Source organism: Equus caballus, chromosome 17 (genome assembly GCF_041296265.1).
Source record: "Equus caballus isolate H_3958 breed thoroughbred chromosome 17, TB-T2T, whole genome shotgun sequence".
Lineage (NCBI taxonomy): Eukaryota > Metazoa > Chordata > Mammalia > Perissodactyla > Equidae > Equus > Equus caballus.
This window is the reverse complement of record NC_091700.1, coordinates 27,651,115-27,670,817: the sequence shown is the minus strand read 5'-3', so window position 1 is coordinate 27,670,817 and position 19,703 is coordinate 27,651,115. Positions and strand designations below refer to the sequence as shown.

General features: G+C 42.0%; 1 protein-coding gene across 1 annotated transcript in view; it reads right to left on the bottom strand.

Moving 5' to 3' along the window:
- The window catches only part of LOC102150935 (cilia- and flagella-associated protein 337-like), a 108,561-nt gene extending 90,665 nt beyond the window's left edge, over nt 1–17,896 (bottom strand). The window contains 2 exon segments of the mRNA XM_070240043.1: nt 15,858–15,950; nt 17,871–17,896. Of these exon segments, the coding sequence (XP_070096144.1) occupies nt 15,858–15,950; nt 17,871–17,896 (119 nt within the window).
- Nucleotides 17,897–19,703: the final 1,807 nt, after the last annotated feature.

The following is a 19,703-nucleotide window of genomic DNA, read 5'->3' as shown; positions in this document are numbered from 1 at the left end:
CTCCTGGTTTTCCCCTCCAAAATGGAGAGAATCATCGACTCTCAGTTATGAAAGGTCAGAGGGGAGATTGAGACCAATGACAACTGTCCACAGGGGACCAATCAGTACCATTTTTTAGGTGGCAAAAGAGAGAAAGACTAGTCAGATAATTGATCATACTGAAGGTGTCCCTAGTTATTGGTTTTAAATTCTTCTCCTCTGGACATCAGCTTTCCAGAAATAAACAGATCATTGTAATTCTTAACCTTGTAACCCAGCTAAGGAAAGAATGCTTGACCTGAACAAGATTGATTGTACTAAGACATTGAAGGGTAGCTGGGATTCTGTCACTTACGTGAGGAGGCTCATGTGTGGTGTCGTGGAGATTGCTGTCACGGATGAACCATATCTTGAGAGAGCCAGCCAATGTCTAAACATCAGTTTAGATGAAAACCAGAAAACAATGGTAATGCTGATCACCTTTGTACCTTGAGGAAGCTGGGAGAGAAAGCATCCGGAAAGGTCTTGAGCCACTGGGATACTACTGGGATTTGCAGGCTGTGAGCAGAGCACGGTCAAATCTGCCCAGAGTGTGTGGGGTAAGTGGTAAAGAGGAGAGACTGGAGGCAGTGAGCCAATCATCTAGAACATGTAAGAAATTATGGAGACCCACACTGGGACAGTGATTACAGAGAAGAGAGGAGAAAAGAGAGGAGAATTGGTCAGTGATTGGAGATGGAAGGTGAGGAAGAGAGGAACAGAGAATTCCAAGGTTCTCAATTTGAGTGATGAAATAGAGGCTGTAATTAAGACAGAAAACACAGGAGACAATGCAGAATTGGGGGGGAGTGCAGCTGTATTTTGACTCTTCAAGTTTGAAAGGCCTGTAAGATGCCCACATGGAGATGAATCTAGCATTTAGAGGATAGGGGTCAAGAAGTAGACTTTAAATCATGGCCAAAACCATAAAAAGGAAAGATAAGACTTAAGGAGAGGCTGTAGTACAAGGAGAAGGCCAAGGGTAGCCCCTGAGGGGCTCTTAGCATGTGAGAGAGGAGAGAGGAAAAAGGAGGGAGGAGCAGTTAAAGAGGGAGAGAGGCATTACTGCAGAAGTCAGCGAAAGAGAAGTGGTACACGTCACCCAGTTTGGTTTAATGAAGACTCAAAGGAGGGAAGTAGTTTTGCCTCTTAGGGGATCATTGCATTAGGTCCAGTGAGAGATGGTGAGGTTGTAAGGCCTGATAGTCATGGTGTCATAGGCACATGGCAGAGGACCAGGGACAGGATGCTGTGAGTCCCTGAATGTGTGTGGCAAGGGGGCATGTCCCACTTCAGGCCCTTGCTCCAGCTGTTCTTCTGTCTGGGTGCTCTCTCCCAGGTACTCCCTTGGCCTCCTTGGCTCACTCCCTTGCTTTCTTCGGGTCTTGGTTTGAACATCACCTTCTCCTTGAGGCCTACCCTAACCACCTGACTTAATACTGCACCTGACAGCCCTTCCCCCATTCCCACCAGCACACACACACATACATCCTCAGCATTACCTTTTCTTCTCGTTCATAGCACTTATCACCTTCTAACACACTATATCATTTGTACATTTATAATAGTGATTATTTGTTGTCAATCTCCCCCTACTCGAATGAACACTCCCTGAGGTCATAAAATCTTATTTATTTTGTACATTGAGGGATTTCTTGTACTCAGAACATTGTCTGGCCCACAGTGGTCTCTTTATGGTATAGTGAACACAGCTGTCTATAAACAAGACAGAGGATGCTAATGCCTAGAATAGAGGTATAAATAAAGTACTATGCAAATCCAAAAGAGGAAGAAATTAATTTTGGTTGAGAAGATTGGCAAAGGCTTTGTGAAGAGTAATATCTGAGTTGGATCTTGGGGACTGACAGGATTCTAGCAGTCAGAAGTGGGTACTGAGTAGGCGTGCAGGTGGAGAGAACTGTGATGGTGCTCCTGGGGGGGAAATTGCTTCACACATGCAGGGAAAAGCGAGCCACCCAGTGGACTGGGACATGATGTGTAAGAGGAGGGCTGTAGGGTGGTAAAGTGCAGGTAGTCAAGGGATCCCCAAAGTCACATGCTCTGGTGTTTGCATATGTCTACCAGATTTCAAGGTGGAGACATTGAGTAGGTGGTTAGATGTAAGAGTCTGGAGTTTGAGAGTAAGATCTGCTCTAGAGATATAAATTTGAAAGTCATCAGCATATTGGTAGCATTTAAAGCCAAGAAACTGGAGGAGTTCACCAAATGGAATGAGTGTAGGAAGAGAAGTGATGGAGGCCAGGGATGTACCAAAGGTACGAGGTCAGGGAGAACGGGAGGAACCAGCAAAGGAGACCAAAAAGGAGTATCAGTGAAACAGAAAGAAAGTCAAAAGTGTGGTGTCCAGGGAGGCAAGTGAAGAAAGTACATCAAGGATCAACCAGATCAAATGAAGCTGATGGGTCATGTCAGATGAGCTCAGAAGGATGAACTGACTGAAGGATGTTCAATATGGTTGTTTTTGGTAACCTTAGTAACAGCTTGTTGGAGGTGGGAGAGAAAAAAGAAAGCCTTGTCAGAGTGGGTTGATACTTTTAAGAAGTTTCTCTGCAAAATAATGAGAAATGAACTGACAGTACCAGTGGGATATACAGAAGAATTTTGTTTCTTTACTATGAGAGAAATAGCATTTTCATTAGCTAATTGGAAGGCTCCAGTGGAGAATGAAAAGTTGATAGACAAAGAAGGGAGATTTGTAGGAGGGATATCCTTGAGTAGGTGAGAGAGGATAGGGTCTGGTACCAAAGTGGAGAGATTTGCTTTAGATGGAGCATGGAAAGTTCATCTGGTGTAGCAAGTGAGAAGGCAGAGCATGTGGTACAGATATAGGTAGCGGATGTGATGGGGTGAAAGTTCCTTTCTGATTGCTTCAATTTTCTCAGTAAGGTAAGAACCAAGGTCTTTAGCAGAGATAAGGATATGGAAGAGGTTTTTAGGGATTTGAGGAGAGAAGAGAAAGAATGAAATTATAGACTTGGAACAAAGGGGAGTGCATGCACTTGGGACACGTAGATGATTGCCTGGGGTCTCAAGGGCCCACTGGAGCTTCAGGGTCATGATTTTAAAGTGAGTGCAATAGCGGTGGTTGTGTGTTCTTCTCCAGCTGTACTTACATCTATCTTCTTCACTCCTTTAATCTCCATTCCTTACTCACCCTTTGACTTCTGTGAGGCCTGGCACATACAACAAGCTTAACAAATGTTTGCTAATTGAAACTGAGTTCTTCAGTACTTAAGAAAAGTACTTAGAGGGAAGTCTGACAGATAGGCAAAGGCAGAAGAGGTGAGGAGATTCTCAAGTAGGCTAAGAGGTAAAGCAGGGGGTGCTTTTGAGATCCTCTCCTCTGTCTCTCTCCTCTATCCTGGTCCTTCTCTGTTATTATGACAGATATGGTGTTGGAGAAGAAATGAGGCATAGAAGAGAGAATGGAAGGGATCATAATGATCACCTTACCTAAACGGCAAAACCAAATGACTGCTTTAGTCCCTGAGTGGTGAACAACTCCATCAGCCACCCAGACGTGGTGCAGCCTCTGCTCACCCTCTGTCAGGTCTGCACCTCTAACCAGTAACAAGTCCAGTTGCCACAGCCTTCTGAAAAACTCAGATCATTTCCTTTTCCACTCCATCTGTTATTTCAGCATCTGTTGGCTACCTTCAGCAGTTGTCATCTGGACAACAATAATAATAATTGCTACTATTTATTGACTACTTATTATACGCCAGTTACTAGTTCAAGGCTTTATATTTTTTTCATTCATTTAATCCTCAAAAGAGACTCATTTGACAGATGAGGAACCTGAGGCACCTTAACTTCTGCAATACTCTATCAGTGTCTCTGAGTCTAGCCTAATTCATCCCTCATTTCTCTACCAGGGTGAATCTCCTTAGACATCTATTTAAAATCTGCAAAGAAGTGACATCAGCAAGATTGTGGAGTAGGAAGCCCTGGACCCTGCTTCCCCCAACAAACACACTAGTTCAGCAACAATTCACAGACAAATTTCCTCTGTGAGAATTCCAGAAACTAATCAAAAGCTGCCAGCACCCTGGAAGAATGTGCAACCAGACTCACTGAAGCTGATAGGGAGATTCAGGACATCTTCTCACACCAAAATCCCAAGCTGTGGCACAGCACCATATGATCAGGAAGAGCCTCCCTAGCTCCCAGTGTCACCCAATGGAGGGAAGGGTTGATTTGCGTGTCCAGCATCCCAACTTTTCTGAGGAGCTCCTGAGAGGACTGGCTTCTGTCTTGCCAGTCTTGGAGTTGTGATGTGTCTGGCACAGTCTAGCCACCCAAGAGAGACCTGAGATGGCAACTTGGACTGACACACTATAGATCCTACCCCCTTCTCAGCATGGAACCAGTGGGTGAAAAATTTCAGCTCTCAGCTTCCCCCTGGGGAGCAAAAGAGTTGGCAGAAGCCCCCAGAATCCCTGGCTGGGCTTATTAGTGGAGGTCTTCTCCTATGAGGACAATCCATAAAGACTGGGAGAGGTTCCTGCTCTGTCTAATGAGCAGATACCAACACAGAGAGTCAAGGAAAATAAAGAATTAGGCAAACATATTCCAAACAAAGGAACACGATAAATTTCCAGAAACCAAACCTAATGAAATGGAGTTATGTGATTCATCTGACAGAGAATTCAAAATAACTATTATAAAGATGCTCACTGGGGTCAAGAGAACAATGTGAGGATTTAAAAAAAGAGAGAAAATATTAAAAAATACTAAACAGAAATGATGCTGAAAAAAACTGAACTGAAAAATTTACTAAAAGCATTCAAAAACAGACTAGATCAAGAAGAATAAAGGATCAGTGAACTCAAAGACAGGTCACTGGAAATAATTTGGTCAGAGGAGAAAAAAGAAAAAAGAATGAAGAAATCTTAAAGGACTTATGGGATACCATCAAGTGTACCAATATACATATTATGGGAGTTCCAGAAGGAGAAGAGAGAGAGAAAGGGGAAGAAAGCTTATTTAAAGAAATAATAGCTGAGAATTTCCCAAATCTGGGGAAGGAAATGGACATCCAGATCCAGATGGGCATCCAGATCCAAAAGGCTCAAAGGACACCAAATAAGAAGAACCCAAATCCACACTGAGACACATTATAATCAAACTGTCAAAAGTCAAAGATAAAGAGAGAATTTTTACAGCAGCAAGAGAAAGCAACTTGTCACATACAAATAAAGCCTCATAAGACTCTCAGTGGAGTTTTCAGCAGAAACCTTCAGGCCAGAAGGGAATGGGATAATATATTCAAAGTGCTGAAAGGAAAAAACCCTGCGAACCAAGAATATAATACCCAGGAAAACTGTCCTTCAAATACGAAGGAGAGAGAAAGACTTTCCCAGACAAACAAAAGCTGAGGGAATTCATCACCACTAGACCTACTTTCCAAGAAATGTTAAAGGGAGTTATTCAAGTTGAAACAAAAGGACACCAAACAGCAACAGGATAGCATAAGAAAGTATAAAATGTGTTGGTAAAGGTAAATATGTAAAACAATGCAGTATACCGTATTACTGTAAGGGTGGGTACATAACTTTTAATTCTAGTATAAAATTAAAAGACAAAAGTATTATAACTATAATTAAAAATATATTAAAATAAACAATATGAATAGATGTAGATTGTGACACAATAACATAAAGTGTGGGGAGGAGGTAATGTTAGAGTGTGGAGTTTTTATGCCATTGGACTTAAGTTGTTATCTGCTAAAAAGAGACTGTTAGATATTTTATGTAAGTCCCAAGATAGCCACACACAAAAATTACCTATAAAAGTTACACAAAAGAAATCAAAGCATATCAATACAAAAGATCAACAAACACAAAGGAAGACAGCAAAAGAAGAAAAGACATACAAAAGAACTACAACTCTAACAGAAAACAACTAACAAAATGAAAATAGTCAATTTTTTCTTATCAATAATTAATTAAAATGTAAGTGGATTAAACTCCCCAATCAATGAATAAAAAAATAATACCCAACCATATACTGTCTACAAGAAACTCACTGTAGTTTTAAGGATACATATAGGCTCAAGTGAAGGAATTCGAAAAGATATTCTATGCAAATGATAACCAAAAGAGAGCAGGGATGGCCATACTTATATCAGAAAAAATAGACATTAAATCAAAAGCTGTCGCAAGAGACAAAGGAAAATATTACATAATGATAAAAGAGTCAAACTTCCAGGAAGATATTACAATTATAAATATATCGGCACCCAATATTAGAGCACCTACATATACAAAACCAGCATTGACAGAACTGAAGGAATAAAGAGATAGCAATACAATAATAGTAGGAAACCTCAATACTTCACTTTCAATAATGATAGAACATCCAGACGGAAGATCAATAAGGAAACATAAGACTTGAATAACACTATAGACCAAATGGATCTAACAGACCTATACAGAACATTTGAACCAATGGCAGCCAAATACATTCTACTCCAGCACATACGTATCTTTTTCCAGGAAAGATCACATGTTAGGTCACAAAACAAGTCTTAACAAGTTTAAGAAGGTTGAAATCATACCAAGTATCTTGTCTGACCACAATGGAATGAAATTATAAATCAATAGCAGAAGGCAAATTAAGAACTTCACAAACATGTAGAAAATAACACATTCTTGAATAACAATAGAGTCAAAAAAGAAATAAAAAAGGAAATTAGAAAATTTCTTAAGATAAACAAAAATGAAGCACACCATACCAAAACTTATGGGATGCAGTAAAAGCAGTACTAAGAGGGATGTTCATAGAGACAAATACCTATATTAAAAAAGAAGAAAGATCTCAAATCAACAATTTAGCTTTATACCTCAAGGAGCTAGAAAAGAAGAACAAACCAAGTCCAAACTTAGCAGAAGGAAGGAAATAACAAAGACTAGAACAGAAATAAACAAAACAGAGAAAAACCCATGAAAGGAAGAGTTGACTTTTTGAAAAGATTAACAAAATTTACAAAAGCTTAGCTAGATTAATTAGAAAACAGAGAGAAGACTCAAATAAGTAATATTAGAAGTGAAAGAAGAGACATCACAACTGATACAACAGAAATACAAAGGATCATAAGAGAACTACTATAAGGAATTATATACCAACAAACCTAGACGAACGGATAAATTCCTAGAAACATAAAACCTACTAAGACTAAATCATGAAGAAATAGAAAGTCTGACTAGACAGATAACTAGTATAGAGATTGAATTAGTAATCAGAAATCTCCCACAAAGAAAATCCCAGGACCAGATGACTTCACTGGTGAATCTTACCAAAGATTTTTTAAAAAGAATTAATACCAATCCTTCTCAAACACTTCCAAAAAATTGAAGAGGAGAGAGCACTTCCAAACTCATTTTATAAGGCCAGCATTACCCTGATATCACAGCCAGAAAAAGACACCACAAGAAAAGAAAACTACAGGCTAATGCCCTTGATGAATGCAGGCAAAAGGAATAGCAAAAGTCCTCAACAAAACAGCACACTAAAAGGATCATATACCATAACCAAGTGAGATTTATCCCTTGGATGGGATGATGGTTCAACACACAAAAATCAATTAATCTGATACACCACATTCACAGAATAAAGGATAAAAATCTCATGATTGTCTCAATAGATACAGAAGAAGTGTTTGACAAAATTCAATGCCCTTTCATGATAAAAACATTAACAAACTAGGAACAGAAGGAAAGTGCCTCAACATAATAAAGGCCATATATGAAAAGCCCACAGATAACATACTCAGTGGTGAAAAACTGAATGGTTTTTCTCTAAGATCAGGAACAAGGCAAAGATGCTCACTCTTGCTACTTCAAGTCAACATAGTACTGGAAGTCATGGCCACAGCAATTAGGCAAGAAAAAGAAATAAAAGGCATCCAAACTGGAAAGGAAGAATTAAAATTGTTCCTCTTTGCAGACATCATGATCTTATATACAGAAAAACCTACAGACTCCATAAAAAAACTGTCAGAACTAATAAACAAATTTGGTAAAGTTTCAGAATATGAAATCAACATGTAAGAATCAGTTGTGTTTCTATACACTAACAATAAACTATCTGAAAAGGAAATTAGGAAAACAATCCTATTTACAATAGCATCAAAAAGAATAAAGTACTTACGAATAAACTTAACTAAGGAGGTGAGAGACTTGTACACTTAAAGCTATAATACATTGATGAAAGAAATTAAACAAGACACAAACAAACAGAAAGCTATCTGTGTTCACAGATCGGAAAACTTAGTATTGCTAGATGTCCACGCTACCCAAAGCCATCTACAGATTCAATGCAATCTCCATCAAAATCTCAATGGCATTTTATTACATAAATAGAAATAAACAATTCTAAGATTCATATGGAACCACAAATTACCAAATCAATCTTGAGAAAGAAGAAGAGAGCTGAAGATATCATGCTTCCTAGTTTCAAACTATATTACAAAGCTAAAGTAATCAATACTGTATGGTACTGGCATGAAGACAGATATAGAGACCAATGGAACAGAAGAGAGCTCCCAGAAATAAATCCATGCATATATGGTCAACTGATCTTCAAAAAGGGTGCCGAGAATATACAATAGGGAAAAGATAGTCTCTTCAACCAGTGGTGCTGGGAAAACTGGACATACACATGCAAAAGAATGAATTTGAACCCCTATCTTACATCATACACAAAAATCAACTCAAAATAAATTAAAGACTTGGACATAAGACCTGAAACTATAAAACTCCTAGAAGAAAACATAAGAGAAGAGCTTCATGACATGTCTTGGAAGTGATTTTTGTGGATATGACACCAAAAGCAAAGGCAACAATAGCCTGATACTAAGTGAAATAAGTCAGTCATAGAAGAACAAATACTGCATGATTCCATTTATATGAGGTATCTAAAATAGTCCAATGCATAGAATTAAAGAGTGGAGTGGTGGTTTCCAGGAGTTGGGGAGAGGAGGAAATGGTGAGTTACTCATTAACAGACATAAAGTTCCAGTTAAGCAAGATGAATAAGCTCTAGAGATCTTTTGTGTAACATTGTGCTTACAGTTAACAATAATGCATCGCACACTTAAAAGTTTGTGAAGAGGGTAGAGCTCATATTAAGTGTTCTTATGACAATAAAATAAAATAAATTAAAAAAAAAAAGAATGCAAACTTCCTTAGACTATCATCCAAATTATCCCAAAAGAACCTTTCTAAGTTGGGCAAACTATGTTATCATTAAATAAAAGGTCAAAAACATGTTTGGGCTAATATATTGCTTGTGCCAAAATTTATAACCTACTATAATTCTGTTTTTGTGAGCTTCATGTATATCTTATAGAACAAGTTGCATTATAAGAAATTGCCATTATTTGGCCATTTTGGACCAACAAAAATGAAAATACATTGCTGGCTGTAGTATACGATATAATGTTCTATTTCTCTAAGATAGAAAAAGTCAACTATTAAATATTTATTAAAATAAAATAAAATCCACATAGAGTTTAGGATGCAAGACAAAGGGTGTATCAGGGCATAGATGACCCTTCACTAGCGAATCTCTTGTCTGTCTTTCTGTATACTCTTTTTGCTCTTTCTTGCAAAGACATCCTTCAACCCAAAGTACATTAGTTTCTCCAGAGAATTCAACATCTCCCATTCCGCCTTCTCCCCTCCTATGCTTCTACTGCCCTCATGGATCGGAATGTCCTTTCTGTCCTTGGGCCTCCCACTACGTATGTGTCCTCCAGCTCAAAGGTCACTCCCCTGTGAAGTCTTTGCTGTCAGCCCTCGTCCCTCCCCCAGTCTAAGGGGGTGGGACCCCTGCCTACATCCCTTCACACCTAGAGAACATCACTACCTAGCCCTTAATTCTCATATTGCAAAGGTTGGTGGGTTGGGTTGTCTACCTCCCCCACTGTGGTGCAAACATTGTGAAGAAAGCAGTGTTTTTCAAATGTATGTTTTCAAGCTCATTTCATGGAGGTGTAGTATTCAAGATGCAAACATCCTTTTTACACACAACAGAACGGGAATGTCACTAATTTAGGAAGTAAAGCCAATCTCTATTTGCTCTTTTACTGATAGATTGTTTTAATGAAAGGCTCTAAAAACAACTTTTTCTTCTAAGAAATCCTCTGGGGTAAGTTGATGTCATATCCCTTACTAAAGTGCTTTTTCCTTCGTCTTGTTCTATTGTTAGTTTATTTCATGTTCAAAGAGGGCAATGTCTTGCCCTAGGTTAGCAGACAAATTAGCAGTAGATCAGGTTAGGGTAAAAAATACTTATTTTTTATGTATTTATTTGTTTAGTTAAAAAATAGCTATTAAATGTATTTTACCACTCATCAAAAATACTTCTCTTGCCTTCCTTTTTTATTTTTATATCCAAAATTTTTAAGGGTGAGGCATACCTTAGAGTGTCTACCGTGGTGTGAAAGCAACAAAATAGAAATCCTACAGTATGTGAAATTGTATGTTAAAGGTAATGATAGAGTGAGCTCTGTACATGGCAATTAGTTTCCAATGTGCTCCCACAAATGCACTCACTGTGATTAATGCTCCCTGGAGTACTCAGTCTCTGTAACTAGCTATCATTGTACTTAGCAGAGCCCTACTCTCCCAGGATATTATGATAAATACTATGTTGGTTCTAATATTGCTCTAAGTGATTAGGTCTGGGTGTGAGAGGGGGTGGTAAGATGAAACAGAGATAAAGTGCAAAGTTTATGTTCTGACTGCTTAGCTAGAAATCAGTAAGGAACCAAGCCAGCAATCCTTAATGGAGGCTTTAGGGTGACATAGTGACATCCCATCCCCCTCCCAAGCACCTGCCCAGTCTGTGGAGCTTATAATGGGTTATAAGTGCTATTTCAAATTGGTTTTCTGTTGGGTGTGTCTAGAAGCTAAACATCAGAAGGTGAATGAAAGAAAGAGAAAACTAATCTCCACATCGGGGAAGAAAAGCATCCTGAACCTCACTCCTAGTCTCTTGGGACATTCCTCCAGCAGAGGAGGGGCTCTCAGAGAATGACATCATCAACAACCAGTCTCGTTGGTTGATGGGACTGGTGCATGGCCAATACTATTGGCTCCATCCCTGATGACCCCCTCAGTAAGGGAGGAATGACAGGGTTAGAGTGCCTGAACCAAGTCAGTAAATATTCACTGTTGGACCACATGTTTGTGTCCCCCCAAAATTCATGTGTTAAAACCCTAACCCCAATGTAATGGTATTTAGAGACGGGGCCTTTGGGAGATGATTAGGGTTAGATGAGGTCATAAGGGTGGGTTTGTCAGGATAGGATTAATGTTCTTACAAGAAGAGACACAGAGAGCTCTCTCCCTCTCGATGCATCCCCACCAAGCAAAGGCCAAGTGAGGACACAGAGAGAAGGTGGCCATCTGCAAGCCAAGAAGAGAGACTTCATCAGAAACAGAATGGGCCACACCTTGATCTTGGACATCCCAGCCCCAGAACTGTGAGAAAGTAAATTTCTGTTGTTTAAGCCATTGGTCTGTGGCATTTTGTTATGGCAGCATGAGCAAACTGACACATTCACATTCACCATTCTGTGGCTGAGAGTCCTGTGTATTCAACCCCTGAATCTCTAGCCCATAGCAAGGAGCCCCTCACACACACACACACAAACACACACACACACATATCCAGCCCCAAGCCCCAGGAGATGGGGCAGAACCAGAGCCTCAGGATTTCCTGGGACCACAGTGTCCCTAGAACCTTTATTAATTCGGGGTGCTCTCCATTCAGCCCTCCACTGTCAAGAGTTCATCTCACCATGATAATAAGGGAAACCAGCACTTATGGACCCCTTTTTCTGTGTGCCAGACGAGTACTTGACAAGTATTATCTCATGAAATCCTCCCAACAACCCAATGAGATGGGTATTGCTTTTATTTACCAATTTTACAGATGAGGAAACCGAGGCACAAAGAGTTCAGACAACCTGCCAGGAATCCTAGCAAGATTTAACTTCAGAGTTCAAGTTTTTAATTGTTTATTCATTTTTTGTAAGTATTAAGGAGCTGTTATGTGCCACACCCTGTGGTAGGTGCTAGGCTTACAGTGGGGATCAAAACAGATGTAGTTCCTGCCCTCCCAGCCCAGTGACAGTCAACAGATAAAGAATTCACTATCTATATTCATAGCTGGTGATGAGTGCAATAAAGAAAATGAGCAGAGTCCATAGGGACATAATTAGCTAAGGCCATTAGGAAAGGACTGTCAGAGGAAGTGAGATTTAAATCAAGATCTGCAGGGAAAGGTGGAGGGGGAGATGGGTATGATCTTTCAGGCAGAGGGAATAGCATGTGCAAAGGCCCTAAAATAAGAAACTACTGGGCAAGTCTGAGGAGCTGAATGAGGCCAGAGAGGCTGGTGCTGGAGAGTCAGGGAGAGGGTGGAACGGGAGGGTGTACGAAGAGCTTTGAGGCCATGGTGAGGGGACAGAAGCCCTGAAAGCCACCAAGCATTGTGCATGTGGCTCACAGCACATCGGAATTAGAAGAGAAAGAGATTGAGGTATGTGGAGCCCCAGCTCTGTTGAGCACTGTGTTAGGGCCTTCCTTGGTCTATGGCAGGCCATCTCATCTTCCCCACAGCCCCTAAGGTAAGTCTTATCATCTCCATTTTCCAGATGAGTCACCTGAGGTTGAGAATGAAGACATAACTTTCCCAGGTCCCCAGAGATGAGCTAAGAGGCTGAGATGTGAGTCCACTAAAATGTCCTGCCTTCCCCAGAGTCCCCGAGCTGGCCCCAGACGATCCCAGCTCCCCCAGCTGCTGGCTGCTGGTGTCTGGTCCGGGGATGGGGGAGGCAAGAGGCAAGCACAGTGGGGCTGAGCTGCACTGGCTTTGCTGGGCAAGCGTGAGTTCTCCCAGAGGTGTCTTCTTTCTTTTCTCAGCACAGTGGCCTTTCTTGAAAGCAGTGATAAGACAATCTATCATTTTCAGGAAACTGTCCAAGATGTCTTGAGTAAAAGGCAATCAATCCTACAACTCAATAATGCGCTGCCCTCACTGCATCAGGCTGGGCGCCTGGGCCCCCTTAACACAGGGAAAGGTTCTGGCACCACCCCAGGCCCTCTTCGTGGAGGGTGGTTGGACCCCGCTGAGGGGAAAGCAGTGGGGCTTCTGACAGTGCTGGGGAGGAGCTGTCCACTGGGCGGGCTGTGACGGCACCAGAGGGATGATTCTGCCTTGTGCAAGGGGGCGCAGGGAAGAGCAGAGCAAGTCTGGTTATCTCTGCCTTGCTTTGTTCTATGAGAACCCACTTGGTGACAAGTTTGCCTTTCAGTCACTTCCTTCTAAATCCATCATGAAAGATGACATGAGTGGAACCATATTAAAATAGAGTCGGAGCAGCCATTTCAGGGGAATTCACTTGCATGTCTTGTTTCCTTTATCTTCCAAACTGGACCAAACCACCAACATTCCAAGTCAGTAAGGACAAGAATATCCTGTTTGTAGGTGGCCAACAGGCACATGAAAAGATGTTCAACATCACTAATATTAGGGAAATGCAAATCAAAACCACAATGAGATACCACCTCGCACTTATCAGGATGGCTATAATTATCAAGACAAGAAACAACGAGTGTTAGAGAAAAGGCAACCCTCATACACTGCTAGTGGGAATGCAAACTGGGGCAGCCATTATGGAAAACAGTACGGCAAGTTCTCAAAAAATTAAAATAGGAATACCATATGATCCAGCTGTCCCACTACTGGCTATTTATCCAAAGAACATGAAATCGATAATTCAAAAAGATTTTTGCATTCTTATGTTCATTGCAGCATTATTCACAAAGCCAAGATGTGGAAGCAACCCAAGTGCCCATTAATGGATGAATGGATAAAGAAGATGTGGTATATATATACACACGCACAATGGAATATTACTCAGACACAAAAAAGACAAAATTGTGCCATTTACAACAATATGGACAGACCTTGAGGGTATTATGCTAAGTGAAATAAATCAGACAGAGAAAGACAAATATCACATGATTTCACTCATATGTGGAAGATAAACAATCACATAGATACAGAGAACAAATGGGTGGTCACCAGAGGGGACGGGGGTCAGGGGAGGCTAAAGGGGTAGGGAGACATATGTATCGTGATGGATAAAAACTAGACTATTGGTGGCAAGCAGTCTATACAGAAACTGACATATAATAATGTACACGTGAAATTTACACAATGTTATAAGCAAATATGACCTCAATAAAATAATTTTTTTTAAAGATTTTATTTTTTCCTTTTTCTCCCCAAAGCCCCCCGGTACATAGTTGTACATTCTTCGTTGTGGGTCCTTCTAGTTGTGGCATGTGGGACGCTGCCCCAGCGTGGCTTGATGAGCAGTGCCATGTCCGCGCCCAGGACCTAAACCAACGAAACACTGGGCCGCCTGCAGCGGAGCGCGCGAACCCAACCACTTGGCCACAGGGCCAGCCCCTCAATAAAATAATTTTTTTAAAAAAGAACATCCTATTTGTAAGGACTGATAAAACTGGACTTCGCTTGATGACTGAATCTCAAGCCAATCATTGAGGTACAAACCTAGCCTTACCTCATCCAGCACCAATGGTCTTTCTTTAACACAACTCACCTCATCCTCCCTTTTCGCCATATAAATCCTAAGCCCCTTTCTTGTAATCAGAACACGTTTTGGGTTTCTGCCCGAATCTGTGTCTCCCAAATTGCAATTCTAATCGCCCAGATAAACATCTGCTGTTTAAATTGTGGTGATTTTTCCTTGGTCGACACCATCAACTTTTCTCTATGTTTCTCAATATACAAAATGATTGGTAGAAGAGAACTGAATGAAAGATCTATTTTACTGAAATTGTTGAGCAGCAAGAAAAAGGAAGAGGTAAAATAAAACTGGATCCTCCTTTCGCCCCCTTACATAAGAGATTTCTGACTTGGTCATTCAACAAATGTTTCCTGAGAGCCACACTGTGCCAGTGGGCACGTAGGTGCCAGAGAGCACACAGCAAAGACTGAGGTGCTGGTGCTGCCCGCCAGCTGCTCAGGACTCTGCCCCAGTGACACACGTAGGGCCACCACAGCCAAAGGCCCGACGCTTCTAGGGGACATTGGAATCTGGGAATGAAGGAAAGTCAGGGACTCCACAGAGGTAACACGTGCGCAGTAGAGAATGGTAGGATTTCAGCAGGACAGCTGCTCTGGGGGACTGTGAGAGCCGCTGCGAACCATGTCTCATTCACATGTGTCCCCCTGACCAAAATCATGGGGCGCACAGTAGGCTCCCAACACACAGTGTGGTATGGAGGGTATGGAGGAGCAGCATCGGGAGCAGTGTGGGTGCCAGCTCCTGGCCCGAGTTGTGAGGTCTCTGTTTAATTAGGTTGGTGCTTGAGGAATCTGAAGGCTGAGTGGGGACAAAGGCTGGAAAGGCAGAGGGGGTCGGATGCCATCTGAAAGGGGTGGGCAACTATTAAAAAGCAGCGTAACATGGTCAGAATTGAGTGTCAGGAAAATTAATCCAGCCACATTTAACACACAGATTAATTCATAATCACATGACTAAAAATTATTTCATCTCTCTGGGCTTCCCTTTCCTCAACAGACATGCGCAGGAAGGTCCCTCCTTCCTGGGCACTACCGCAACGTGCAACATGGTCGTCACAGGCTGCATGGAAGCCCCGAGGCTTACTGACTGAACACGACCGAACATAACCACCCAAGGAGAGGGGAGGAGGGTTCCGTGGCTCCGGGGAGAGGTGCCCGCGCGAGGCCAGCCCTGGAGAGGCTCTTACCAGTAGTCCAGTTTCAGAGGGACAGCTTCCAGGCCGCCGATCTGACAGGAGGGCTCCAAGTTGGAGAGTTCGTACAGCTGGAGTTCACGGTTTCTGTCCAAAGACCAAGCACGCGTGGAGTAAACTTTAACTCCCCACTTTGCTTTGGAGAACATTTTTTATATTCCATGGGGTCCTCCTAACAGAGACACATGACCAGTGAAACGCCTGCCCTGCTGAGGACTCCCCATAGCTGAGCCTGAGGTTTCCCTGGCCAGTTCCACCCTTTGGGAACACACCTTCTGCCTGGTTCTAAACTGGCCATGGGGCCCGGCCCTCTCCATCAGGAGGCTGGCACCATTTTCACCAACATGGGCTCTGGATGCCAGGAGGTGGGGCATCAGATCCCAGCTCACCCCCTAGTTCCTTTGTCTGTAACATGGGGATCGTGGCATTCCTGTCTCACAGGAGAGTTACAGGATAAAAGGAGAGGACGGGTGAGAAAGTGATTGGCTGGGACGTTTGAAGGGCTCAGAACTGTCGTTTGCTGCTGGTAATAAACGTGATTAGATCTGCAAAGAGGGCTGAGGCCTCTTTCCATACACTAGCGGGTTAACTCAGTGCTCCCCTAATTTCCCACCTTCCTATCCTCCACCCTTGACCCCTTCCCTCCTGTGGTAGCTTGTCTACCTTCGAGCTGACTGAGAGAACAAGCTTGTGGGTGTAAGAAATACAACTTCCTGCTTCCGCTTGCTTACACGGAACCCACAGGTGTCACTCAGCTCCAGACCCTGCCTTTCCCTCAGCAGTGAGTGTCTTTTTCCTGCTTCCTTTCCCCCTGCCTTGCAGCTCCAGAGTGGTTCCTGCCTTCAACTGCCATGTACCTTGACTCATCTTCTGATTTGTCAGCTCAGGGAGTCCCTAATAAGTTACTATTTCAATCTCTGAATTTCTATGTGTGTAAAAGACATGATAATTAAAGTTACTGAGCATACTTTTAAAAATCAAACTGGGCTGAATTTATAAACCCAAATTTGTTGCTTTTTAATAGTTAATATTAATTAGTATATATTAACATATTAATACAATTATTATTAAAAATAATATGTTAATAAATATATTTTAATAATTAAACAGCATTAAATTTAATTTTATTTAATAGCCTGGATGAATTAACTATTTCTTCATTAAAGTGGTTGCAGCCTAGGAACCAAGGACTGCTGGAGGAGACCATTAGGAGAGGAGAGAACCCTTAGGTCTGGGCTTAGGAGTGGTCAAGGGGCAGCCACAGTAGGCGGGGCTGTGGGAACCCCCTTCAAGCTCCGCCCCTTCCCTTAGCCACGCCCCCAGAGTTCAACGCTAAGCAGCCTAATTCCTCGGCCTCGACCTCCCCTCTCCATCTCAGTTTACCCTCCCCCAGTATTGAACTTGCTTTTGCTTCAATCTTGATTTGAACTTTTCAAATTTCTTTCCCACTGAGTCACACCCTTTTCACCCTGACCCGCTGCTGAGGCGAATCAAGCTGGCCAGGGTGCTGCATATTCATTATCATTATGTTGCCATTGATCAAAACCTTCAGGATCTTCCTTCCCAGCCTGAGATCCATTCTTCTGAGGCTCTTCAGCAGTGAGTATAATCTTTTCACTGTGGATTTTATATTTTGAATCAGTCCAAAGCACTTTGGACTGAATTTTGGTGGATAATAAAATAGGAATATTATTTTGAATCTAAAATAAAGTGTCCTAAAAGGTAAAAAGATGGATCTTTTTCTCATCTGGCCCCTACGTTCTCTCTGGAAACATTCCAAAAGAGAGCCCCCATGTGTGTTTGAGCAATGACAACCTCACTGCGATAAGCCAAACAAAGGGATAACTTTGCACAGTAGCCTTGACTGATAGATGAGTTCTATAAAAGAGCTTCATAACTTTATTCTCATACCACAAATGCGTATGTGTCCGTGTAAACTCACTCGTGGAAATGAATTTCATAACACAGTGATGGTTCACTTCCCGGTTCAAGAGCTGCAGGACTCACCCAGTCCCTACGATCAGTTTGATCATGCTCGTGACATCGTCACCCACCTGGGCTTCCGACCGACGGACTTGCCCTAAGGGGTTGAAGGGTGGAAATGAACAAAAATATACCCTTTCAATGATAAGGCAATTTCAGTTGTCTCAAGCCATTCTTGTCCATAATCTAGACATGCTTAACCTGATAGAGTTTTCTTTAGTTGACTTTTGCCTTCAAGTATAGAGAACTTGCTACAGAGATTTGCAGAGCCGACTTTATGCTCTCTTTCAGGGAGGGCTTATTCAGCAGCCTCAAGGTTTAAGATAGCTGTAGCTTCTCGTGTAGATGAGAAGTTTCCTGAGGGCGGAGATGGGTGTCTGTATCCCCAGCATGCGGCACAGAGCCTGGGCGATGACAGGGGCCCAACTCTTTGTCGAATGAGATAATAAAGGAGCGACTTTAAAGACAGAATACATTCTGGAATGGGGTCAGGTATTATTATTCCTATCCAAAGTGTACTTCCACATGCTTGTTGCCTTTGGAATTTCCAGTTCTGTTAATCAATAAGTTCTCTGAAGAGAAACCCTAGCACAGCTACCCAAACTGAAATAGCTATTAACAGGGAAAAAATGGAAAATTCTTTCCCATTTGTCATTCATTAAGACATATGATAAATTACATGATGGAATCACGTGTAATTCATCACTCCATCTGATTTTAGAAGCAAAATGAAGCATTCTCTTGTACTACATATAGAGATCATAGTTTATTTGCATTCCATAGACTAGCAAAATCCAACATGAATATATTACATTCAAGGATACAATTTCTGTAATCATGCCACTTGAGGAGCAGTTTAAAATAGCAAATAAAATCAAACTAGAGCACTCAGCATCCTTATCAAATGAAAATCACATACAAAAACCCACTTTCTTTTTTTCAACTTCAGCTGCAAGGACCAGAAATAAATCGCTCCATCTTCTCTGATCATGATTAAGGTGTCGTCAGGCATATAGAGAATGCGCAGCACGGGACCCCCGTACGACAGCCCCTGCAGCACAGCAGGCAGCTAGAAGGAAACCTCTTTCTGTCGGGTGAAAGCATCAGCTTGCTCTGAATACGCTAGCTGCAAATATGTGCAGAAGCCATCCTGGAGAATAAAGGAAAATCCATTAAACGTCTTTCTGGCTTTCAAAAATTCTCTGCAACATCATGGCACGGATAGTCCTTTCCTGGACACGACATAATTATTAGTAAGAACTAGTTCGTGAGTGTGAACTTGGATGCCAAAAGTCAGGGCTAACACGTTTGTCCCTGTTCTGCTGGGGTTGGAAGTCTTCCACCCAGGAGCTGGGCTCCCTTGCCGTCCCAGTCTCTCTCCCTAACGATGATGATGATGATTGAGAGCATACCACGTTCCATGCAATGTGGACCTTCATTTCACTTCTTGCAATCATTGTATGGGGTCGGTACTGTTGTTCTACTCATTGTACAGATTGAGAAACTCATGCCTAAGATCAAACAACTAGTTAAGTGGCTGACCAGAGACTTGAGTCCTCACTGGTCTGATTCCACGGTTCCTACCCACCAGGATCTTTGCCTCATTTAGAATTTCAGCAGCATACCTAGGAAAGTATACCTGTGGTCAGAGGGAAGAGGTGGGGCTGCCATGGGCCTGGGAACCTTTCCATTTTCTCTCCACTTCCCCCAAAGCCCCACCTCACTAGAGTCTTCCCTTATCTTCCCTGGAATCCTGACTGCTCCCTTTCAAGTCAGACGACAATGAAAACACTTGTATTTGATTTGGTTGAGGAATTGGCCCAAGGTCTGAAAAGAGGTGTCTTACTGCTTGACTTG